Raw genomic sequence first — 25,993 nt, forward strand, 5'->3', positions numbered from 1 at the left:
ATTAAATTGTGAAAAATTACAATATAATCAGTGATGGCTGGTATAAATGGGCTAGCAGGGCTAAGCCCTCCCTATATTATGCAATAAAGATGAGAAAGTTATAGTTGTCTAAATAACATACAAAAGATTGTTGTTTAAAGTTTAGTTTTAGTTTGTCTGAAACACAGGCAGCAGCACGTATCTCTGCATGTCTGGCCGACATCTCCCAGTGGATGTCCTCGCACCACCTCAAACTCAACCTGGGCAAGACTGAGCTACTCTACCTCCCAGGGAAGGGCTCTGACCTCTGACCTCCACATCACTGTCCAGAACACAGTGGTTGTCTCCACAGAAACCGCCAAAAACCTTGGCGTGACTCTTGACAACCAACTGTCCCTCTCCACAAACATCACCGCCACCACCAGATCTTGCAGATTCTTGCTGCATAACATCAGGAGAATCCGTCCGTTTCTCACTCAGAAGGCAGCTCAGGCCCTGGTCCAGGCACTGGTCATCTCACGCCTGGACTACTGCAACTCCCTCATGGCAGGTCTGCCTGCCAAAGCCATTCGACCTCTGCAACTCATCCAGAATGCAGCTGCTCGATTGGTCTTCAATCTTCCCAAATTTTCATACACAACACCCCTCCTCCGCTCCCTGCACTGGCTACCTGTGGCTGCTCGGATACGCTTCAAGACTCTAGCTCTGGCGTACTCTGCTGCTAACGGTTCAGGTCCTACTTACATCCAGGACCTTGTCAAACTCTACACCCCTGCCCGTCCTCTCCGCTCTGCATCAGCCAAACAGCTGGCGACTCCCACCCTCCGTGGGTCAACTCGCCTCAAAACCACTTCCAGACTTTTCTCTATCTTGGCTCCCAAATGGTGGAACGAGCTCCCCACCGACATCAGGACCTCAGACAGCCTGGACATCTTCCGCCGCAGGCTGAAGACCTATCTCTTCCAACAATACCTCGGTTAAGCCATGGTCACCTAACACATATATATATTTAAAAAAAAAAAAAAAAAAATTGCTCTTCTTCTTCTTCTTTTCTATTCTTTTCTTCTTTAACATATAGCACTCCTGTAGCAATGACAGTTAGCTCTTAAAGTTATGTACTTACTTGATTCCTGTGGTCTATGTCTAGTACCATCAGGTTGAATGCACTTATTGTAAGTCGCTTTGGACAAAAGCGTCTGCTAAATGACATGTAATGTAATGTAATGTAATGTAATGTAGTTTTAGTCAAATCTAAAGTGGCAAAAGCACCAAATAGTTAAAAGGAAAACATGGATATCTCTAAATGGGTGCTCTAATTTATTTTCCGGGTGTAAATGATTGACAGGCCCGTCCATGTCCCGCCCTCTCCATTTGCTGTCCATTTGGGCTACTTTCATTCAGCCCACAGGCCGATCGGTTCTGACCAATTAGAAGCAGGCTGGTGGCCAGTAACTTATTGACAGGTGTCGTTTCACTCCCCCGTGATTTACTTGTCATTTGGGCTGATTTCATTTAGCCCAATACTGCTGTTTTCAGACCAATGACAAGAATGGAGAGAAAAAGAAGAAGAAGAAGAAGAAAAATGGCAGGCGCTAACATGAATGAGGTGGATCACGGCGCGCGCGTGTGTGTGTGTGAGAGAGAGAGGGAGAGAGAGAGAGAGTTACTTTTACTTTATAATTTATTTGTTAACCCACCCAATCAATTTCACCACTAGCCACCACTGAATATAATGTTCTATAAAAATATATTGAAGCATATGTAGTGCAGCCTGTCTCAATATACTCACTCTATTCTTTACTTGTGCTAAATACAGTATAGATGTTTCATCGTGTACATCATGGTGTGGCATCAATCCCATACAGCACTGCAACAAATGGTTGGTACATCACATGGAATACTCTCAATCAGTGATAAACATATATATATATATATATATATACATATATATATATATATATATATATATATATATATATATATATAATATATATTGATAAAATGAAAAATACAGTACAAGGGACTTACAGTTTCTTTCAGAATGTTAGCTGAATGTTAGCTGCTAGCTTAATAGCTTGCTAGCAAGCTGAAACAGTTCTCAGTTTCTGAAACATCAAAAAATCTAAAATTAGCATAGGTGGCAAACATACATACTGTCCTTCTGTATATAATATTAATTTAAATCCTTCAGTATTTTATAAAGAAATAATTTTTTAAGCATATTTACCTATTTTGAACAGCAAGCAATCCAGAAGACCACAAGTGCACTGCTTTTTCATTTTGGGGAGACCACAAAATGCACAGTTCCCTCATGTAGCTTTAGTGGGAACCAAGCTGCTTAACCAAGGCATCATCTGAAAGTGTATTTTGTGCTCTTTCGATAGGTTGGCTCAGTTTTTTATAGAATGATCTCTCCAAATCTATCTCCAAATAACCACTCAGAAATAGAATGGAGTCTGATCCGCATAATTGACTCTTTATTCACAATAGGGGTTGCATTGTTTGGACCCACCCTATGGCTTTCCAGTAGCTAGTAGAAAGGCCATCTTGGACTCAAATGGAAGCTTATGAATTAGGGAAGTTTTCTATATATATGTTAGGTATAGATACTCAACATAAAGTGTTGAAAAATATGAATTTTCATGAGCATTTGTCAGGCGAACAGTACTTTTTTTTGTCTTTTTTGGCATGTTGAGGGTGATATCTTAAACTAGAGTTGCAGTAAACCCCAGCATCTTTTTTTCCTGCTTTCCCCTATGTGTCAGGATACTCTCTGCCAAATTTTAAAGTTGTAGGACTATTTATGCCTTTGTAGTACCTAAATATTTGCATTTACAAAATTTCGCCAGGAAAATGTCCCCAAAAGGGGGATTTTTGGCCCCCTGTAGCTTTCCAGTAGCTAGTTGACCGGGTTGTCCACCCAGGTTGTGATCCTTGAAGGTCCTAGATATCATTTCTGGTGTGAAACCTTTTACAACATTCCGTGTCGGTTTTTTTACTTTGCCCCCTGGGTAATACGTGTGTTGCATCAAAATAAACCCCATAACAACCACAACGACCATTATTCATTGCGTTATTACATTTGTGGAAAGTTATTACAATCTTGAAAGTTGAAGATTTTCACTTCCCCACAAACGTAATAAATCCCTGCAAACGTAATAGTTATTACATTTGTGGGAAATCGCGTGTTACGTTTGTAGTAGGCAGCGGTTATTACGTTTGTGGAAAATGTATTACGTTTGTGGGATTATTACATTAAAAGCTGCAGATTTTTATTACGTTTGTGGTTTATTACGTTTGCGGACATTATTACATTGGCGGGCGTTACAAGGTCCCCGGTTCCAGACCGGCCATTAAAACCACTTCCACAGGAAAAAGGAACATCACAATAATGATAGTAAGCTCAGTCCTAAATACAAATATAGTGATGTCATATATTTACGGCCACAAGCGGGATTTTGGGGGCGCTGTTTCTTAGTAAAGAGAACAGTAAGGAGACCCAGTAAAAATGTATGAATAAGGCCTATACATAAATAAGTAATAAATAATTAATGTATGATTAACTAAATAAGAGTTGATAAATATAAATATTCAATTAAACACATAATTAAATAGGGCATAAATGTATATCATGAAAAACAGAAACCCTTTTTCAGCTTTGTGAGGGGCATTTTGTGGTGTCTATTCTTCTTTTTATTGTTTTTGTTTTTTTCAACACAAACCACTGCACACACTAGAGCAGCTGGAGCCAAAAGCTGCTTCTCCTCCATTTAGTCAATTTTTACTTAGAGCATGATGAGGAAAAAAAATGCATGGTAGGTAAAAAATGCTAAAAGAATCTAGTTGTAGTCTTGAAAATAGTGACCCTGAAAGATTGACAGTCTTTGTAGAATCTCAGTGTGAGACTAAGCTGTGACTAAAAACTCTAAACACTTGTCTTTAGATGTGAGCAGGTGTGAGCTGATAGTCTTCCAGGAGTCTTTTCCAAATCTTTTCAAAGTTTTCTGTTGTATAGGTAGCATTATCGATTTATTTGAGAGCACGTCACAAGTGAATGTTTAGACCTGCTGTGAACTAACTGTTGACTATTACTGAAGAGAATGTGTGGATATGTTGTTGTTGTGTTAATAATGTTGTATTCCAGAGACACATTCTTTTGAATGCTTGTGGAGGTGTAATACTCTGTTGAAAATAAATTTGGCACACCCAGTATTGCTGGTGCACACCCAATGTCTTTTTTCTGGCTACGCCAGTGTTATGTATGTATACATTTATTTATACATTTTAACAGGGTCTCCTTACTGTTCTCTTTACTAAGAAACAGCGCCCCCAAAAATCTAAATATATGACATCACTATATTTTTTATTAAGGACTGAGCTCTCAGCATTATTGTGATGTTACTTTTTCCTGTGGAAGTGGTTTTACTGGCCGGTCTGGAACCGGGGACCTTTCCCCCGCTCATCTATTGGTTGGTGATTGTGTTACATCACTCAGACTTGAGATAATATCAAACACGTTTGATATGATCCAAACCCAAGACTAGGAAAAGACTGATATGAAACAGAGCGGATTACTACCTTAAACTTAACGATGGAGATGACGGGAGCGCCGTGATTCCAGTAAAACTCCTAGATTTACTAAAGACTTTCAGCTTTTAGTCTGGGACTGGGGAAATCTTTTGGTGTAAGCCCAGCACAAGACAGACAATAAAACGGAGGGGGGAAAGATTTAAGATAACGAGCTCTACACGTGGCATCACATGACTGTGGAATTTAGGTATTTCTGAGTGGAAGAATGGACGGACAAGATGAAAATATAATCCCCCTGGCCACAGCTGTAAAAAGGGATGGGCCACATATGGTTACTACAGGAGGAGATGGTAACCTCTCACCTTGAGTCAGTATTTTTTTAATCAAACTACTGACTACCTTTACGAGAAATAAACATTTATGGTCAATTGCACATTTATTTGAGCATAAGTTCCACTAAAGCACAATACCAACTGAATCAATAACAGGTGCTGAAACCCTCTCAATCACGTGGCTCTATTGTAGAACATGTGTCAAAATCATTTTAAAATCTTGATTTCAGCGTGTGTGATGGTGTATAATCCAAAACAAATCATATTACCACATTTCTTGATCAAAACACCACAAACTCAGTTAGACAAGGCAAAAAGTCAGAAAATAGAAGTGGAGCAAACACGAAAAACGAAAAAATAACAACCTACTACGTGATATGTGTGATATGTGTTATACCCACCAACGACAGCCTTAGCAGTTCCCTCATGAAAGGACCAGGCCAGAGAGAGAGCCTCAACAAAATGCTCCTGCTTCAGCAGGCAGTCTATACGCTGGACACACAGGACAAGCAGGACAATGAATCAAGCAGTTGTAAATCAAGTGATTTAAACTAAGTTTTCAGCAAATAAGCAGTATTATCCCATTGTATCCTTATTACAGCCTTAATCTAGTTTACTAAAAGCTTGGAAAGTTCACTTTTCATACATGTGGCGTGTGGGAAAAACAGCGTAAGCAAAGTTTTTGTGCGTACGCAGCGTTGATACATGAGGCCCCTAGATTTTAGAATCCCACTGCCCATAACACAACAAAATCATACATACCTCTCTCCAATTTCTTAGAGCCATAATGTGAGCAGACTGAAAGACAAGAGAATATCACACTGTATAAACAATAAATAAACAAAGCAAAAACATTAGACAAAACTTGGATTTTGAGTTTTATCTTAACAAAATAAAAGGTACAGAAAGCCTGTAAGGCTTACCTTTTTCATCGAGTATAATTAACTGATGTAACATCACTTAATTTGTAGAGATGCTTTAACTTCAGTTAAAAGAAAATTAATATCATTCAGTTTCCTACTACTACTGCCACCGTTGTGAAAAGCTCAAAGTATTTTCCTCCATGTACTGTCGTTGATGTACAACCACCATTCCAGAAAAGTTGTATAAAAGTCTTAATAAAATGCATCAAATTAAAAAAGAGCGTCAATATTTTAAAAAAACAATGAATGAATGTAGGTTACAAAGGACTCACAAATAATTGTATTCTGTTGTAAGTATCGGTTTTCACACCACCACAACTAGTTTGGAATTAGAGATCCATTCTTTTCCTTAGACAAAATTCAAATTAAAAGTATAATTATCACAGATTAACCAAGGCTTTCCACATAAGTGACCATTATTTCCATCTTAAGGAACTGCTATTGGTGATTCTCACCTGACAATATTCTGGTTCAATTTGTATCTCTACCATCAGTGGCCATTACTTTTCTCTATCTTTTTTAATGATCTTCCAAAAATTCACTCTACTTGTTTTGTTAACTGTATGTAGTAACAATGTTTTTGTAAATACAACCACTTCATACAAAATATGTATTTTTAAAGAGGACATTCAAAAATGCAAAGCATGACAGAATACTCAGATATATGGAAGCACTACATACTGTAAACTTGTTATGTTACATGAGCCGTTTCCAGTTCCGACACTTCACAGAAGAAAAAACATCTAACTTATGCACACAGTTTAAATACCGTATAAAAATATTTAAAAAATATAATTAATTAATTAATTAATTAATTAAATCAAGGCATTTTTTTTTAAATTGGAGCTAGACTAGCAATTTCCCCCACTTTAAGTATTGAGCTAAACTCGTATCTGACTCTGTGTAATGACTTTTTACTATATACTTTGAGGGTTTTACCTGCTTTTGCCACTGCAGCAATACTCAATAATCTTTTTTTTTTTTTTCAAAATGTTTGTCAGCAATTACAGTAAACCAGTGTGAACAGAATCTGCAGCGCACGGCTATTCTACAAACACAACAAATAGAACAAATGTACACACATGCAACACAGTACCTTGGTACCCAAATAGACAATCTGTCCTGCATAGCTTGAGACTGACTGGTAGCAGGCCTTTTCTCCAACCAAAGCCTAGAACACACACACACACAGTTACTTATACACACTGTAAAAAATGTCTGCAGATTTTACGGTGAAAAACTGCTAAACCATGACAGTAAAAGACCGTAAAATGATAAATGGGTTAATTCAGTTTCAGTAACAATGAAACACCGAATTTCCCTTCGGGGATGAATAAAGTAATCTATCTATCTAACACCGTAAATGTATATATCAGCCAAAACAGTAATTTTTACTTTAAAAAAAATATTTAAAAATACATTACCGTAAAATACACTGGCACCGTGTTTGTAGCAAAAATATACTGCAATATATATACAAGCCAACATTTTTGCATTTATGTTTTGTAAAAATACTTTTTCTCACTGTTAAATGTACTAAACACCATATCTCTAACAGAAATATACTGTAATATTTAATGGTAAAATCTTTAATTTATGCAGCATTTATAAAGTATTTTCTTGTCAATCATATGGCAGAACAGCATTTCTTTTGATGTAATTTTTTTTTTTTTTTTACAGTAAAATATGGAGTAAAATGGCAATCTTAAACATAAAATCAACAGTACTAATATAATTTTACCGTAATTTTAAAAAAGTTCTACCGTATTTATTACAGTAAAGTTCTGGCAACCACAGCTGCGTTTTTTTTACTGTAAAAACAACAGTTTTTTTGGGTTTTTTTTTTTACAGTGCACAGGTCCAGTCAAGAGTTCTCTTAAGTTATCATTGGCTAACTCACACTAACAAAGACTCCTATTAGCATCAGTTGAACTTTGGAATGTATTTTTAACCTCTTGCTTTTCAAAGACCTCAGTCCTAAATAAAAAATATAGTGATGTCATGTATTCAGATTTTTGGGGGCGCTGTTTCTTAGTAAAGAGAACAGTAAGGAGACCCAGTTAAAATGTATAAGTAAATGTATACATAAATGATAATCAATGATTAATGTATGATTAACTAAATGAAAGTTGATAGAGCTGATAAATATAATTATTCAATTAAACACATTATAATTAAATAGGACATAAATGAATATCATGAAAATAGTCTAATTATGTGATTCAAATTCAGTTTCTGGTGGCACATATTTCAGCCCACACAACAGGATCGCAGCGCTGATCAATGAACGTAGTTAATAAGTTCAAAACATATAGACAGCTGGATATTTGTGTGATTTAAACAGCTGTATATGCAAAAAAAAAGCATCACTAAACGCAACAAAAAGTGCCTTGACGTGTAAAAAATGCGGTGGTCTCCCTGAGACTCGTGTCTCAGCGGGGATTGACACATTGATTAGAATGAATCCTGTTTTATCTGTGAGACAGGTGAGTGATGCGCGCAAAAACTTGGAGATTGGACTGAAGCCTAAAGGGTTGAATACAACCTCTAAGCTGCCCTGTCACATTACTGTCACATATTAGCATTAGTTTTGAATGTAAGTTTATTCATGATTAATATCTTCTTTCCATTAAAGTCCACTTCATTACCACTAATCATCAATTTATGTTACATTTCACCTCTACACTTGATCCAACAGATGTGCACTTTAACCTCTGATCATGTTCCCCAGCTAATCCCTCACCAGAGCCTGGGAGACGTTCCCTCCAGTTGCCAGCGATTTGAAATGCCGGCTGTTATAGACCAGTTGCACCTGCTCCAAGTCCAGAGTCTCCAAAACCTCCTGACTTGGCCGATCCACCACCTGCAGCTTTTCGTGGCTGTCCACCAGGACCAGCGTACGACTGTTAATCCACTGCAGAGACACAGAGACGGAGGAGGACAAAAATGTTATTTGTCATTGACACAAATACGGTGGCCCTGAAGGTCAATATACTTAAACATTTCATATATATAGACATATATGCTGAATATATCCTCTCTGCAAAGCTGCTGATTCTGAGGACATTAATAAATAAATAAAAAGCAAATGATAATCAGACGTTTGTTTGGGAGTTTCTCAGCAGTAGCTGACAAAACAATTTCCTCAGGATAAAGTTTTATTGTAGTATTTTGTCTTATCATCCCAACCTGCATGTGCTGAATAGCATCTAGTCTGACAGACAGAGAATCCAGTCAGAAACGAGGAATAATTGTCATTGTGTTGAAATGATGAACTTTTTTTTCCTTTTTTTCTGTTGTGTTTCCTGATATGTTTTATCTTCCTTTTTGCAACCCCAGGGCCATTACAGGATTTTTTAAATGAAGTGGCACATAGTGGCATGCCAGTAAGACTATTCAAGCTCTTAGTGTTCCAGGACTACTACGCAGACTATGAAACTATTACAACAAAAAAGCAACAAATAATATAAACTAGAAAATTTCTAAAGAAATTTTGAGTGAGCTTGACTGTGGCCCGTGACTCTCACCCACACATAATTAGATTACGACTGTTCTCAAAATGGAAAAGAGGAGGAAGTCATGTTTTGTGATGAAAAACGAAGAAATTGTTTTTTCGAGCGACCAGAAGAAACTGGTACCCCTGCTTTCCTCCAGAAATGTTCCTGCGTTTTTACCATGGCAGTCTATGAGGCTGTGGGTGGTGTTGGCGGATCATCTGTGCGTCCTACACCCAAACTATTACTCTGACAGCTTTACCAGAGGATTGTGAGTTAGAAGATGACTTTTCCTACCAAATTTCTCTCCCCTCTAAACTCGATGCATGATGTCATTCACTCTAGCCTCTCCATAGGGTTACATTGGGGGGATTTTTTGGTGTGTTTTTGCCGCATAATTTGAAAACCGTTTGCCCTTAGAAAAGTCATAGCACACTTGTCATGGCCGAGCCGGTCAATTTAATACCTTTTTTAGTGTATGTGCTAGCAAAACTCTGGGAGGAGTAGTTGACCAAAAAAAAAACACAGAAGAAACGAAAGAATAATAAAATTAAGCCCGGTGGATAGTATATAGTGTGCTTTTTCAAGCACACTCAATAAATATAATGCTATAAATAAGGCAAGATAGGAAGGTTGGAACTACACTAGGAAAATGACTAGTGTAAATTTACAATGTCATATAGTATATCCACCCAATGTGCTCGTAACGTAGATCTCAAATGTGACAGCTGCACATACAGTATATAACTTTTACACTTGCAGCAGACGTTATAATCAAATATTGCATTGTTACATGGAAATAACTTTCGTTTTTGGCCAAATCTAAGTGAAATTATTTTTATTGATTAGATATTATCTTTAGCAAAATCTTGAGCCAATCAGGACCAAACATAAAAACATCCAAAGTGGCAATGTTTGAAGGTACTGTGCTGCATGCCACCTGTTGCCCTCCCAACCTCCCACGCCGTAGACCTGGCTGCCCTGCCTGCACATAGTGGCCCAGTGTCTTTAGGTACTTACACTCAGACTAATGATGTCACAAGTGAGGTGGAGTTGTCTTTGTTTGATGACATGGATGGTTCCTGTCTCCTCCTTCTTTACCTGAACAAACAGTAGCGCAGGCAAGAACATGTCAGAAAACATTGTTGGAAGTATTTTAGCATAAAGACATCTGGGAAGTTTTACATTAAAAAAACAGTAAAATTGAGGTAGTGTATGAGTGTATATATTATTGAGAAAACACTCAGATGTTATGTACATTTCTGGATTTCTGTGACAATGTGTCAGTATTCTGAGGTGAATGTAGGACAGGGCAATACTTTAATTTAAACAATAACACACAACAGTGAAGGAGGATATATTATATTTTTACACTTGGCTGAGGAAGTCACTGTGTCCCTTCTCTTCTAAACAAATCTTAATCAAAATTATATTATTCTATTTCATGCAACTGTATTGCAAAAGTTATAATCTTTCCAAAAAGACAGCCATACAGAGTTGCTGAAACCCATACCGGGACCAACAAACACACTACATGACAATGAATGTACAGTGGATCACCTGTTGTCTCATTCTAATAGACAAACAGCAATTAAACCTGTTTTTGTAGGTCTTAAATAAAACCTAAAAACAGGTGTTTTGAGCATGGTTGTAAGTGGTAGAAGCAGATTATAGCCCTTAGTTTAAATGTACAAAAGAATAGTCATCTATTCCCTTGAAACATGTCCATGTTTAGAGCAGTATTATAATAAAATAAAATATTTTGACCCGAGAAGGAAAAAAAATATGTTCTATTTTGAAGTATAGAAAGAGTAGAACAGATACCAGGAGGAAGTGGATTGTATCTCCTTTACAGAAGGCCAGGATTGGGTTGACCATCTTCTGAACAGGAACAAACTGCCAAGCCAGCTGAGGAACACTGGACGGATCAGACTGGTGAAAGAGAACCATCCCATCAGTTACTGACCTCTTAAAGTAACGTTCCAAATGCATAATGTTATAAATCAGGCTGAAAACAGCAAATCCAAATTTGTGGTGTCATAAGGTGACAGACTTCCCATTGTGACGATATAGTATGATGCGTATTTACTAATTTAGCCTTTCAACCAGCTTTTTTCTTCTTGGTACTGCTATGAATAACAGACAGCTTGAGTTTTACATTGGTGGTGATATGAGTCTTTCTAAGCCAAAATCAACCTACGCACAAGGTACCCCAGTCACTCATGGTAGAGCTGCTTGACGAAGCTAAAACCCTGAAGCTTGACAGAGATGCCTCAGAGAGTCAGGTGGAGCTTGAACTGAAGAAACAAGGAGCTTGTCTACTCTAACTCAACATTCAGTCAAGCCACTGCAGACATCTGTGGATGTGCTCAGGGGGATGGTTAAAAACTTTCACACTGCAAAAAAGGGGTGTCTCAAACAAGATAAAAACACTAAATCTGAGGGAAATGATCTTGCTGCATGGACAGATAATTTCACTTGACAAGATTTCTTGAATTAAGATTGTTAAATCTAGAAATAAGCATGTTGAATGCTTAAAATAAGAAATGTATCTTGTTTTAAGAGTTAATTTATGATTTAAAGGTAGGGTTGATCATATTGTTAATGATAATGAAAATTCTACATTCTTAATTTAACTGTGAAGTTTGCTTAGTTACAAATGTGCTGAACAACAGATTTTGACACCTATATCAAACCTGCAGCAGGATGGTGTGTTTATGGTATTTCGTCACTCGTTCACACACACATTCATATTGGTGGCAGAGGCTACCGTAAACGGTGCCAACTGCCACCAGTGGGAATTCATTCACACACACCGATGAACACAGCATCGGGGGCAATTTAGGGTTCAGTAACTTGCTCAAGGATACTTCAACATGTAGGCTGCCATGGTCAGGGATCAAACCACCAACCCTCTGATCAGTGGGCAACTGTACTACCAACTGAGCCACATTCCCCAATGTGGAATGTGGAAATATTAGGGACAGTGTTGGAATCACACACACACACACACACACACATATATATATATAAATATATATTCTATGAATTAATCTGGGCACACATGCACTCATTAACAGCTGAATAAACATGCAGATTAAATTTACAGACCTTGCTGTAGGGAAAAGTCATCCAGACTTTCAGCGAGGGTTTAAGCCCAATGACTAGAATCTGGTGAAAGAAAACCAAAAACCAAAAGCCAAAAACATCATAAACCAAAAATAAGAATGAACGGAACAGTGTGTCTGTGTGTGTGTGTGTGTGTGTGTGTGTGTGTGTGTACCTTAGTGAGGGAGGCCATAGCCAGCAGAGAGTAGTGTGTGATAGGATGGTCTCTAAAGTCTGGAGGAGCACGCAAGGGTTCAATACAGCAGACCTCCCCTTTAGAACCACTGAAGAGACACCGAGAGTCACAGGATCGCATCCCCATCACCCTTCTGGAAATAAAGAGAAACATTAACAGAAACACACAGCGAGGAAGAAAAGAGAAAGGAGTATCAAATGAAAACTAAAGCTGCTCGCAGAGATGAACAGGCTCTCGCACATTCCTGCGTGTCGGGGGTTGCGGCATGACCGGCAAATTTCTTAGCACTTTCTCATGTCTGATACAACTGATTCATGAGTTATGATAACTTTTGATCCCCAAGGCCTTGCGATGGTACTGACCAAGTTTGAAGTCAATGGGATTGAATCTGTAGGAGGAGTTATGTAAAGTATGCAACGTGGTCATTTTATGAAAGGGGGCGGGGTAAAGCATAAGGGGCGGGGCTTTATGAAATATTGTTATTTAGAAGTGTTAAGGGCTGGACTCTGATGAAGCATGAGAATTTTGGACCAGATGGGACAAAGTATTGAAAAGTTATAACGATCTTGTGTTTTATGGCGAGATGCCATATTTTGCAGCCATGCCACGCCCACATTGTGTGACCGTCGGTAAAGATTTCGATAACTTTTGATCCCAAAGGCCTTGTGATGGTACTGTAATGGGCAAAAACAGCAGGAAATGGCATTTTCGATGCAAAATGGCCGACTTCCTGTACATTTTCGGGTATGGGTTCTTGAGACTTTTTGGTGCGTCTTCCCATGATACATGTATGTACCAAATTTCGTGTCTCTACGACATTCCTGTGCAAGCATGACTGAACGGGACCGAGCAGAGTGGAGCCGTCGGGGGAGGCCACGACGGGCGCGGCGCTGGGCTCAGTCCCTATGCGTACCAAACGGCCTGTCTCCTACCACTGTGCTCGGGGTATGTGTAAAAATTGTTACCTGCTGTTGCCAGCAGGGGGTGCTATGACTGTGTGTCACTATTGACACGTGGGTGTGTTGCGGGCTGGACCCTAATCATGTGTGTGAAATTTGGGACAGATTGGACAATGTATGGTCAAGTTATACAGTCTCGTGTGTTATGGTGAGACGCCATATTTTGGCGGCATGCCACGCCCACATAGTGTGACCGTCAGTAAAGCTTTGGATAACTTTTGATCCCAAAGGCCTTGTGATGGTACTGGTGATCGGGTAAAATCTGTAAGAGTTTGTTAAAGTATGCGGGGTGGAAATGGACAAAAACAGCAGGAAACGGCATTTTTGATGCAAAATGATTGACTTCCTGTACGTTTGAGGGTATGGGTTCTTTTTTTTTTTTTTAAAGATTATTTTTTTTGGCATTTTTTAGCTTTATTGATAGTGATAGATAGAAAGGGGGTGATAGAGGGGAAGACATGCGGCAAAGGGAGCTGAGGCCGGATTCGAACCCGGCTCCGCCGCAGCAAGGACTCAGCCTACATGGTAAGCGCTCTACCGGTGTGAGCCACCGGGACGCCCAGGGTATGGGTTCTTGAGACTTTTTGGTGCGTCTTTCCATGATACATGTATGTACCAAATTTCGTGTTTCTACGACATTCCTGTGCGAGGAGCTTCATTTTCTTGACTTTCAAGGGGGCGCTGTTGAGTCATTTTGCCAAGCCCATTCCCGGGACCACTAGAATATGTAAATTTAAGCGAAGATGTATGTATATTCCAAAAATGAGGAGTTTTTGAATATGATAAATGTTCCAAATTAGAGCTTAGTTTTTGGGATGAATAAAAATAATAAACGGACCAATTACAATAGGGTCCTCGCACCTTCAGTGCTCGGTCCCTAATAAGAAACGGACAATAACAATAGGGTCCTCGCACCGTTAGTGCTCGGTCCCTAATAAGAAACGGACCAATTACAATAGGGTCATCGCACCTTCAGTGCTCGGTCCCTAATAAACGGACCAATTACAATAGGGTCCTCGCACCTTCAGTGCTCGGTCCCTGTGCACCCACTGTGTTAACCCAATGTTATCATCCCAAAAGTTGCAGCAACAACTTATGAGATAATTGAGCATGAGAATGGTTTTCATTTAGTCCTACCATAATGTTCTGACATTTTTACACTTTTACAAAATACATTTTAATAAAATAATTTAGTAAAAACAACAATGTTATTCTAATTAAATTTAGAAATAAAGAAATTTACCTGAAAGCCAGCTCAAAAACGGATCCTCCACTGTCATTGCACACTGCAAGAGTCGGGTCATCTGTGAACTAGTGAAACAAAAGCAGGATAGTTTATTCTCAAATTGGCAATGTTTCATGTTAATGTTTTTAAAGGATTTGATTAATGACACAGAGAACTAGCACCTGTAGCTTGGGTTCATCCCCAGAATATTTGAAACATGAGGGGGCCAGACAGAAGAATAATTACAACTAAGAACATCTTTGCAGAAATTTTGACGGTGTGCCGGAGTTTTAAAATACAGCCACATCCTCAACTTCTTATTAAGATGTTGTTACTTTGTTGGGCTTTTACTTTGAAAAAAAAGCCTTGTCCTGGGTTCCCTTAAAACACTATCAGGCTTTTACATTTACATTTAGCAGACGCTTTTATCCAAAGTGACATACAGAAAAAGGGAAACAATCAAGGTATAGTGTGATAACAGCCGTTAGTGCAGCAATAAGGTCTAGTCAGGATTCTTTAAGGAGTAGAGTTGGTGTGGTAGTGTGCTAGGAGAGAAGATGCTCTCTTAGTTTATTCTACTAAACTGCTCATTGCTTTGCAATGACTACTTCAATACTCAGGTTGTTGAGTATTTGCAGTTTTTTGCAATCTCGAGGCAAGTGACGAGGCAAATCTCAGACAAGACATCGCACACCGTTCTGGATCATTCTGCACATTTTCATGTAACATTAACCTATGGCATAGGATAAAGAAACAATAATAATAATAAGTATGGCAAATCTTGTGCTGATGTGCACCATAGGTGTAAAGCACTCTGTTTAAGATTTGCCAAACTTATTATTAATATTTCTTATACTAAAATATTAAGATTAAATCAGTAAGATAACAAAAAAATATAAATGTTTTTACACGTTACTTTTTCATTGCTTTTGTTAAGGTATTTTAAAGCATTTGACAGTGTAATGACAAGTATTTTAGGAGTTTTTTCTTGTCCACTGTGAGGGTCAAATGACCATGAAGGTGTCTTATTATTTATTTATTAAATATACAATTTATTTGTATGAAAAGTGCTAAATAAATAAAGTCTGACTGATTGGCACAAGGGCAAGAGGGTCGCTGGTTCGACTCCAGCCTGCGGCTCTTCTGTGTGGAGTTTACATGTTCTCCCCGTGTCAGCGTGGGTTCTCACCAGGTACTCGGTATTCCTCCCACAGTCCAGAGACATGCACCTAGGTTTAGTTGGTGTCTCTAATGTGCCCATACGAGTGAATGAGAGCGTGAATGACTGTCTCTATGTGTCAACCCTGTGATAGTCTGAGACCTGTCCAGGGTGTACCCGCCTCTTGCCCAATGCCAGCTGGGATCGGCTCCAGCCCCCGAGACCAGAGTGAGGATAAGCGGTTAAGGATAATGAATGAATGAAAGATTGGCACAAGGTCCTGTGCAGTCGAACACTTTGCACTTCATACACACAATGTTTTTTTAACACAGAAATATGTTAAACAATAGTACACATACTGAGTATATAGTTCATAGTATGCAATTTCAGCAGCATGGGAGTCACATGCAGTCGCAGGATGTGCACACAGGCGCATGTACACATGCACGCCTGTGTGTTAGGAGTCACACATGCATTTGCATGCCTGAGTTAAACTAATCACACAGACACACATACATCCACACATTGGACTCTAAGTAAATAATCACGAGCATATGCATCTTGTCCTCCACGTCCTTTTCCACCCCCGTAGGGTTTGTGTGCGTGTACCTTCACATGCAGTATTGCTGTCCCTGGAGGGTGGGCATCAGTGACTGTTCTCAGGAGCTTCCCACTGGCTAGATCCCACATTGTGATCTAATCATACAGACACACAGACAGCTTGAGTAAGAAAGATCGTACAGGATTAAAGCACAAGAGGTAAACAATTATTTGTACTGTCTTTCTACTATCAATAATAATCCATTTTTAGTCACTAAAATGATACTGTTGAAGTCAAGGATCTCATTGAACAGCAATCTCCCATGGCTCCCTTTCTTTTCCAGGTGAGATACACTGGACGCTGTCGGGATGGTTTTTGTGTTGAGGAGTGTCATTCCTGTTGTTTCCAGGACCATGCAGTGCAAGCAGGGAATGTTCGACAGTCACAGAAATGCAGAGTTGCATCCACCAGCATCCCACTACTAACCTGACGTGGATAGCTGTGAGGGCCCTTTAATACTGCTTGCAGCTTTAATTTTAATGACCTTTTCAATTAATTATTTAAACTTATATACCTTAGTACATTCCATCAAAATATGCAGGTGATATCACACCTTTTATCATGGTAATGGATGGACCTGCACTTGTATAGCGATTTTCTAGTCGCTTTGCGACCACTCAAAGCGCTTTACACTACAGACTGCGCTCATTCACACCTTATTTATACAGTCTATGATTCACACACACATTCATACTGGTGGCAGAGGCTACCCTAAACGGTGCCACCTGCCACCATTGGGAATTCATTCACACACCGATGAACACAGCACATCGGGAGCAATTTGGGGTTCAGTATCTTGCTCAAGGATACTTCGACATGTAGGCTGCGATGGTCAGGGATCGAACCACCAACCCTTCGGTTGGGGGCCAACCAACTCTCCCAACTGAGCCACAGCCGCCCCTTCATGTACTCTTTTTAAGGCATAAAATTTAATGGCAGTTGTCATTCCGAGTATAAAACTAATAATCTCTTTATCTCTTAAAAATGGTGGCATTACACCAACAGTGGCATTACATTCAATGCTGGAAAAAAAAGTCAAAATCGTCCATGTTGCAACAGAGTAAGCTACATTGTAAGTTTGCACACAGACAAAACATTTATGGTATTTTTTTTTAAGACAAAAAGAAGACCTTTGAAGCTAAATTAAATATTTTGTAACTGAAATGTGATATTGGTAAGGCCTTTAATACTTTAAAGAATCTGCAGGTACCCTGAATATTGGCCTATCATGGATATATATCAGTATCTATCAATATTGGTGTAAATATGTTTTACGATATGCATTGAAGTAAAACATTTATTTTTAAATATAATGGTGACATCATCACCTAGTTTGTCCAGCAGAGCACTGGACAGTTAAAATGTTCCTTCATTTATCAGCCAAAGATGGCAGAAAAAACAGAGAATGGTCAATAAGGTGTGGGACTACTTTTCTAAAGGTTATGTTGTTGGCAATGTAATATAGAGTATATGATAACGTTCTGCTGTTTTCTTTAAGTTGTTTGTTGAAGAATGCAGCCCTCCAAGAACCTTTATGCAGTCAAATCGATGCAGAACTCACATAGAAACTATGTATGTGTGTCTGTGTATAATATACCTGTCCTTTGGCGAACCCGCAGAGAAGTCTTGAGCAATCATGGTTGATGCTGAGGGCAGACACGGCTCCAAACTCTGCCCCAGTTGCTTTGGTACCCAGACAGAGGCGGAGAGCCTGATTGGTATCTGGAGAGGAAGAAGAGAATGACATATAACTGGTGAAGCAGGGTTGTGGATTTATAAAAAAAGGTTTGGATGGAAAATTTAATATGAAAAGACAAATTCAAGGTTTTCACACATTGATACAAGATACAACACACTGACACTGAATGAAGAGCTGGAAATGTAATCAAAAATGCCAATTGCAAATAACCAAATCAAAGAACAAAGCATGCACTAAAGTAGCTCAGCCAAACCAAAATGGGCATGAGCAGTGATGTCTTGGGCCAGTCAAATTGAATACAAAATGAACAACATAAAGCATAAGTGACCCATCCAACAGGGACATTCATACCTTTTCCTGCCCAGGCATCATTATGTCAGCAATATAAAGAGATATTGGTCAGCCCGGCTAAAACCTCAATACCAATTAAACCCTAGTAAAAACCCAAACAACTGTCTGCTCTGTATCTGCTCTTGGCAGAATTAGACAATTTCCCCAGAAAAATAATCCTTTAAGACATAAAAATATGCCATAAATATTTTATGTCAACAATTCTCTTGATTCTCTGAGATGGCACAAAAGGTTTGTGTTCAAGAACTTCTGGAACCTAATCAGAGTTGAGCTGAATCGGTTGAACCTGATACTACCATTCACCATGGCAACATGTAAAAAAAGGCAGAGCCTCCATTTTATATATATATATATATATATATATATATATATATATATATAAAATGAACAACAGCTTCAATATGCATATAATAAATAACATTTATGGAAATAATTTATAAACCGTATTTATTGAACATGTCACCACGTAGTGTAACCAATCATACCTGTTTTCAAACTTTAAAATATAGGCAGCGCTGATCAAACATTAATGAAGGTTCTGATTATGAATTATCTTTTTCTTGCCTCAAATGTTCTCAGATATTATTTTAGTGTACTGTATATTTGTAATATAAGAACGTTTGTGACCCAGCCTACATTGTGAAAACATTCTCTAAAGCAGGGGTGTGAAACTGATCCATGAAAGGGTCGTGTGGCTGCAGGTTTTGTTCCAACCAAGGAAGAACTCATCTGATACAACAAGTCAATTAAGTGAAGACATTTCAGGTGATTGAATGAGTTGAGTCAGTTGTTATTCCTGCTTGATTGAAATAAAAATCTGCAGCCAAACCTGTCCTTTGGATCAGTTTGACACCCCTGCTATTAGTGGAGAGCTAATTCATCATTTATCAGATGGACATTATCTTAACTGATGATGTGGTGATGGAATCTGGTCATGCATTAGGCTGGGTGGTGTTGTCTACCTCAAGCTCTGGTCCTCTAATAAAGGCCTGGGAGTTTGAGGGTTCTGTGCAGAATCTTAGGTGTTTCTAAGACTGTACGTTTCTGGACTGAGGCTTCAGATGTTGATCCTGGAATCTGTTGGAGCCTCTCCCCCAGTTTGGGGGTCACTGCCCCCAGCGCTCCTATCACCACGGGGATCACTTCAGTTTTCTTCTCCATCTTGTTGTGTTCCTTCTCGCTGATGTTGCTGTCAGCTGTCTCATCTACTATTACTGCCCTCTTCTGTTGTTTGTCCACCAACACAATGTCCACTTGGTTAACCAGCAACTGTTTGTCAGTCTGGAATCTGAAGTCCCACAGGATAGCCCTGTTGTTCTCAACCACCTTTGGGGGTTTGTCCCATTGGGATTTGGGTACTTCTAATCCATACTGGATACAGATGTTCCTGTACACTATCACAGCTACTTGGTTATCCCTCTCCATGTATGCTGTTCCAGCTTGTATCTTACCCCCTGCTATTATGTGCTGGACTGTCTCAGGGCGCCTTTGCACAGCATTGGGTCTAGACTCTGGTAGACTCTGGCCTCTATGGCTCCTGTTCCTGTGCGGCCATGACTTTTTGCCATTTCATCAATGTATTCAAGGATCGTTGATGTCTCATCCTGGATAGTGGCTCTGACACTCACTAGTCCTTGGTCTCCGTCTTTCCACTTAATGTATAGTATCAGGGTGATGGACATGGGCTGAAACCCTCCATGCATGGTGAGGAGGAGGAGGAGTGACGATGGCACAGATCTTGTTCTTGCCATTCAGCTGACTTTTCAGTACTTGCCAGACCTTCTGGAGGTATTTTGCTGTGGTTGACTTCCTTGCAGCCTCCCCATGATGTCTGTGGGATCCCAAGATATCTATAGCTGCCCTAAACCCTCTACTGGGGAGGCTGTGGCTCAGTTGGTAGAGCTTTTGTCCAGTAACCGGAAGGTTGGTGGTCCGATACCCGACCAGGCCGAAGTATCCTTGAGCAAGATACTGAACTGCTCCCGATGCTGCGTTCATCAGTGTGTGAATGAATTCCCAATGGTGGCAGGTGGCACCAGTGTGCCCTGGTAGCCTCGGCCACTAGTATGAATGTGAATGTGAATGAGCGTAGTGTGTAGTGTAAAGCGCTTTGGATAAAATCGCAACCCATTTTCGTTGCTGTAGATCCTGGTGATGTGGATCAGTGATCTCGTTACCGGCATCCAGTTTGATGTCATCCATGTAGAGCAGGTAGCATATTGTTGTCCCATTTTGAAATCGGTATCCGTAGCCACTCTTTGTGATGACCTGGCTGAGAGGTTCAGGCCTATGCAGAACAGCAGTGTGGACAGAGCCTTTCCCTGGTATATGCCACACTTTTACTTGTGCAATTGGCTTTGACTTAGCCTCCAGGGTCATCTTCCACAGTGCCATCAAGTTCTTGATGAAAGTCCTTAGTGTCCTGTTGATGTTATACAGTTCTAGGCATTCCAGTATCCATGTGTGTGGCTTTGAGCCATAGGCTCTCTTGTAGTCCATCCAGGCGGTGCACAGTTTGGTCTTTCTGTTCTTGCACTGACTGCTCTGTCAACCAGTATCTGGTGCCTGGCTCCTCTGGTGTTACTGCCAGTTCCTTTCTGTGACCCCACATGTATTGACACATGTGCCTGCACATCTTTGCCACTATGATGCCTGATATGAGCTTCCATGTTGTGTACAGACAGGTTATTGGCAAATGAGATGGTTCCCTTCTGATTAGGACTGTCCTGCCCTGGTTGAACCATTCTAGGTGAGTCCCATCTCTTAGTAGCTGGTTCATCTGTGCTGCTAGGCATTTATGAAGTGTGGTTAGCTCCTTCAGCTCTTCATCTTTTTTACTCTTTCTTGGATGTCTGCCATTGAGATGGTTACTGGTTCCTGTTCTGAGATAGTCTTGTGGTTAGCTATTAGGTCCACTTGTCATTGAGCATTGCTGTTAAGTGATGCTCTTTTCTCCCATATGATCTTCCAGTATTTTTCCAACTCAGCTCTTGGTGGATCTAACCTGGTGATGTTACTTCCCTGCCACCGAGAGTACACTCTTCAACAGAACATTCTGTTTATTCTCCTGGCTTCTAACTCTTTATTGTATCTCTTCAGTCGGGTGGCCAAAGCTGCTAACCTTTGTTTGGCAGTCTCGAGTACCTTAGGTATGGTCAGCTTGTTGTATTTGCTGGGTTCCCCCTTTCTTCACCATGTTGCCTTTCTGTAACTCAGCTAACGGAATAACCTCTCTCCGTGCTGCCCTTAGCCTCCAGCTGTCTCTTCTATGGAGGGTACTGCATCTTCGGAGCTTCTATTTTGTACCCAAGCATCTCTAGGATTACTGTTGCCAACATAGCTTCAGTAATCTTTAGAGGTTCCAGGTTTCTTCCTTCTCAGGTGAGCAGCCCTTGTGTTAAGTCCCTCTGTGTCTTCTGTGGCTTGGTTCCCAATCTCGAATTGTGGGGGTGATGATGACATTCCCCCAATGACCTGTCATCCTTGTTCAGACCATTTTTGTTGTATTTCATTGATCTCTATTTGTGATAGTAGTCACACTGAGCTAACAGTTGTTTCTTTGTTAGCCTTGATGATGGGTTTTGAAGTATCTAAATGATCCCACATCCCTAGCATCTCATACCTCTCTGTGATTGCATTCCAACAATTCCGTTTTCTGCCCTGGTACATGTATGTCTCGTCTTATGCGTGTATGTATATATAATAACAATAATAATAATAATAATAATAATAATAATAATAATTTATTATTATTATTATTGCAAGGGGACTGGGGACATACTGACAGACTGATATGACCCCTTTAGACTGCTTTACACAAAAGTCCCACGGAAGTACTGTAACAAGCTCTGGAGGCATTTCACCTTCGGACATTTATACTGATTCTGAACGGCATAATATTGGCGTCCATTCACACTGCAATCCAGCACCCCATAAGCACAGTGCTAATGGGCTGCACAGTTGCTCAATACAGTATGTATGTGCTGCTGCAGTATGTGTACAATAAGTAGCATCGTATCTGTGCAGTATGCAGCAGCAGTTTGTGTACAGTAAGCAATGGCAGTATGTTTACAATAAGCGATGGCAGTGGCGAATATACATTCAAAACAATGATGGCAGAAGAAGTGAGTGTTGTGCTGTTCCTCACTGTGGAGATTCTACATACTCAAGCAAACTTGATCTGCATTTAGCTTAACATGATTTGATTACTTTTAGACTGAGGTGGAGGTGTACTTCTGATGATACGGTCCACTTCCTTTACTTATTACCCGGGTGTTGGTTCCACAAATAACATACATCACATATTTTCCGCCTTTCCGGCTCCAACAGTACACACTGATCCTGGTTCGAACAGTATCACCACTTTAACGCCTCTGTTAGTACCTCCAAAGGCGGTACAGAGCCAGGATCAATTGGTACCCCCATTATATCCTCTGGGACATTATGATTGCGAAGCGTCACAGAGGCGAAAATATTGCGGCTTGAAAGGGCTTATGAGACCAACAATGCCTTCCAGAATGGCCCAAACTCTCTCCTACACCTATCAAGACAGTAAACAAATTACTAATCCCATCTATTGTTCCCACTCATTACATCCTGATAACAGTTTCAGACCATTCAACCATGATCTTTTTGATCAAATCATTTTTACAGAAACCTTGACCAAGATCTCATCTAGTGATCAGCAGATACTAGACACCCCTTTAAAACTCTGTGAGATAACTGCCCACTCTCACGCAGGCCTCTTTTTTCAGTCAATTTTTTCAGACGCTTACAGCTACACAACTTTGCCAAGACCCATTCCCCTCTCTTTCCTCAACTACCCCCTCCTAGTGGCATAGATTGAGTCAGTCGGTGATAAAAAATATGGCCTACTGGCAAAAGAACTACAGCCCTCAAGCCCCCTCATATGTTTTGGGCATGCCCTAAACTATCTGGCTTCTGACATTCATTTTTAAAACAATTTCAAGGATCTCGAACTGTGTCCATCCCCTAAAATGGCAATCTTTGGTACAGCCCCTATATGAAATCACTTAGAAATCCCGGCGACCCAGTCTAAACTGTTTCGTCTCTGAACTGCACATAGGAAAACCCTTGGTTTCATTTAAAGCCTGGTTACAGGATCTTTCTGCTTAAAGTGGAAAAAAATTAAGCATACACTGAGATCTTCAGAAATCATTTATTCTCATCGGAAGCAAGTAGCTGAATACTTTATCTGCCTTTCTCAAGGTGAGGTGGCACCATAGAAATCAGTGCCTTGCTACCCACCCACCACCTAAACAGTCAGCTGCTTAATCTCATGTAAAATAAGGCCAGTAAAAATGGCTTAGATGCAAGTAAAAATAAGCCTTTGTCCTTCATTTTTTATTTGAAGACTCATACAAGTGGTTGTCCGTGAGTTCTTACTCACTCACTTACTTGCTTAACTATGCATATATATATATATATATATATATATATATATATATGTGTGTGTGTGTGTGTGTGTGTGTGTGTGATTTAAATTTGTACTACTGCCGCAAACTTTATCATGACTACAACGATACTGTATACAAGAACACTGCTAATACAGCTAATGATTTGCTGAAATTATCAACATACATCTGCATTATTATTTCTACCTAAACTATTCGTCCCTGCTATGACTCACTGCTACTGTTATTACTAAATAGCTTTGAAGTTGTATCTTTCCTTCATGTAATGATATTTTCAGTTTCTTAAGTTATAAACAAAGCAACTGAAAATTGTCCTGATTATTGCTCAGAAAAAGAATGTTATATTATATTATATATAGAATGTTATAATATTATTATACTGTTAACTTAATAGTGGTTATGATTCATAGTCATGGTCAGATAAATTTCTCCCCTGTTTTGCTGTGTTACCCTGTGAACATGGCAGTCCTTACCCTCCTGGGCATGTCCTGTACAAATAATGATACTGCTTTTAAAAGGTTCAAACAAACGCAGGTCCAAATAAAAGCACACCTTGCTGTAATCACTATGATCCAATCCTTTCATTGTGATAAGGTTGTGGTGAGGTCCGGGAACAGAGGAGGGAGCTGATACTGGACAGGAGATAAGGAGGGAGTCAACTGGTGCTTTAAGGTCCTGATTACCCAAGTTAATAAAAGCAGCTGTGTGATCCGCTCATGTACAATGTGACTCCACCACCACATTCTGCCTGACATCCTGACAAACCATCTGTCAGCTACAAAGCTGGTTTTGACTTTTTTCTCCTTCTTTTTAAAAGGTAAGTTCTCCTATATTCACATCATATGTGATGTTTCAATAGTAGACATTAGGGATTCAAGCTCAGTGTGTGGTCTGATGTTGCAAATATTGTTTAAAGTGTCATGAGACTTATTTTCACATGGACATGTATTGTTTAAATACTATTTTTTTCATTATTAGTTGTATGCAATTCTTTGACACTACTTCTCAAAAGTATAGGCAATTTTGTCATCTATTTTTAGATTTAATCATAGTCCTTAATATTTTAGTAACATATTTTAAACCCATTATAGTGTAGTTTAAGTAATCCAGTCATTTACTTTTGTTTATTTCAGTGGCTTCCCATTAGCTTTGCCAGTTGCCAATTCGACTGATGTCCCAAAAATGTCCTTTTCCATATAAAACATTTATACAACCATGACAACATGGTTCAAATTAAATGATTAAAAACAGAAAAATAAAAAGCTGATCCTAATACAACCACATTAATATCAACAAAAAATGATCAAAACCATCAATAAATGGTTGATTGCCATATATAATATGCACAAAATAAAGCAGAGTGTGCAAAGCATAGGAAGATGACAACAAATGATAACAATACAGCTTCATTAAAGTACACATGTAAGTTTCCACACAAAGTTTAAAGAAGTTAGTCCTGGCACTAGTGAGAACTAATTGCTGTCTATGTGCAAACCAGTGGTTATAAGCTAGGAATGTATTAATGTTTGATGGATATTAATACTATTACAGTAGGGAACAAGTCGAGCAGCCTGATTTGGGGCTAGCTGAAGTTTATTGAGATACATTTTATCAGAAGCAGCACCTACCAAATAGCTAAAAATAAATATATAAAAAGTGCAAATATTAATAATGTTATCTGATTAACTTTATCCAGTTTGTATTGTAAAGAATTACAGCTGGTGTGTCTAATTATCACTGAATTAGATTTAAGTACAGTATGTTCCAAGTTTTGTTTTTTTTGCTAGAAATCCCTAATATATAGAGGCTGTAAGTTCAAAGTCCAACTGAATTACAAAATAAGACAAACCATGTTCTCGAAGGCTTCCACCATGGACATTTATTATTTCAGACAATTTCACGCTGTTAGGAAAAGTTCAGCTCTTATCTGCCTGTATGTTTGTCTGTCCTGCTCTAACAGACACACACAGCCAAAAGGGGAACAAAAGTAAGGTAAAAAAAA

The 25,993-nt window shown here is 39.3% G+C and overlaps 1 protein-coding gene and 1 long non-coding RNA gene across 3 annotated transcripts in view; both read right to left on the reverse strand.

The window, feature by feature from the left end:
- The window catches only part of vps8 (VPS8 subunit of CORVET complex), a 79,525-nt gene that overhangs the window by 36,532 nt on the left and 17,000 nt on the right, over positions 1-25,993 (reverse strand). For both annotated transcript variants that reach the window (XM_059358964.1, XM_059358965.1), the window contains exons 7-17: positions 18,104-18,228; positions 16,515-16,601; positions 14,765-14,832; positions 12,542-12,695; positions 12,370-12,429; positions 11,083-11,190; positions 10,279-10,359; positions 8,508-8,678; positions 6,861-6,935; positions 5,604-5,639; positions 5,243-5,333 (exon numbers count right to left, since the gene is read on the reverse strand). In XM_059358964.1, the coding sequence (XP_059214947.1) occupies positions 5,243-5,333; positions 5,604-5,639; positions 6,861-6,935; positions 8,508-8,678; positions 10,279-10,359; positions 11,083-11,190; positions 12,370-12,429; positions 12,542-12,695; positions 14,765-14,832; positions 16,515-16,601; positions 18,104-18,228 (1,056 nt within the window). The remainder of the gene's footprint in view (positions 1-5,242; positions 5,334-5,603; positions 5,640-6,860; positions 6,936-8,507; positions 8,679-10,278; positions 10,360-11,082; positions 11,191-12,369; positions 12,430-12,541; positions 12,696-14,764; positions 14,833-16,514; positions 16,602-18,103; positions 18,229-25,993) is intronic.
- Positions 1,638-2,261, reverse strand: LOC131993181 (uncharacterized). The gene is made up of 3 exons (XR_009396288.1): positions 2,207-2,261; positions 2,008-2,084; positions 1,638-1,846 (listed from the first exon to the last, which is right to left on the reverse strand). It is a non-coding gene; the product is annotated as an uncharacterized LOC131993181 (long non-coding RNA).

Source organism: Centropristis striata, chromosome 20, assembly GCF_030273125.1.
Source record: "Centropristis striata isolate RG_2023a ecotype Rhode Island chromosome 20, C.striata_1.0, whole genome shotgun sequence".
In the NCBI taxonomy this organism is placed as follows: domain Eukaryota; kingdom Metazoa; phylum Chordata; class Actinopteri; order Perciformes; family Serranidae; genus Centropristis; species Centropristis striata.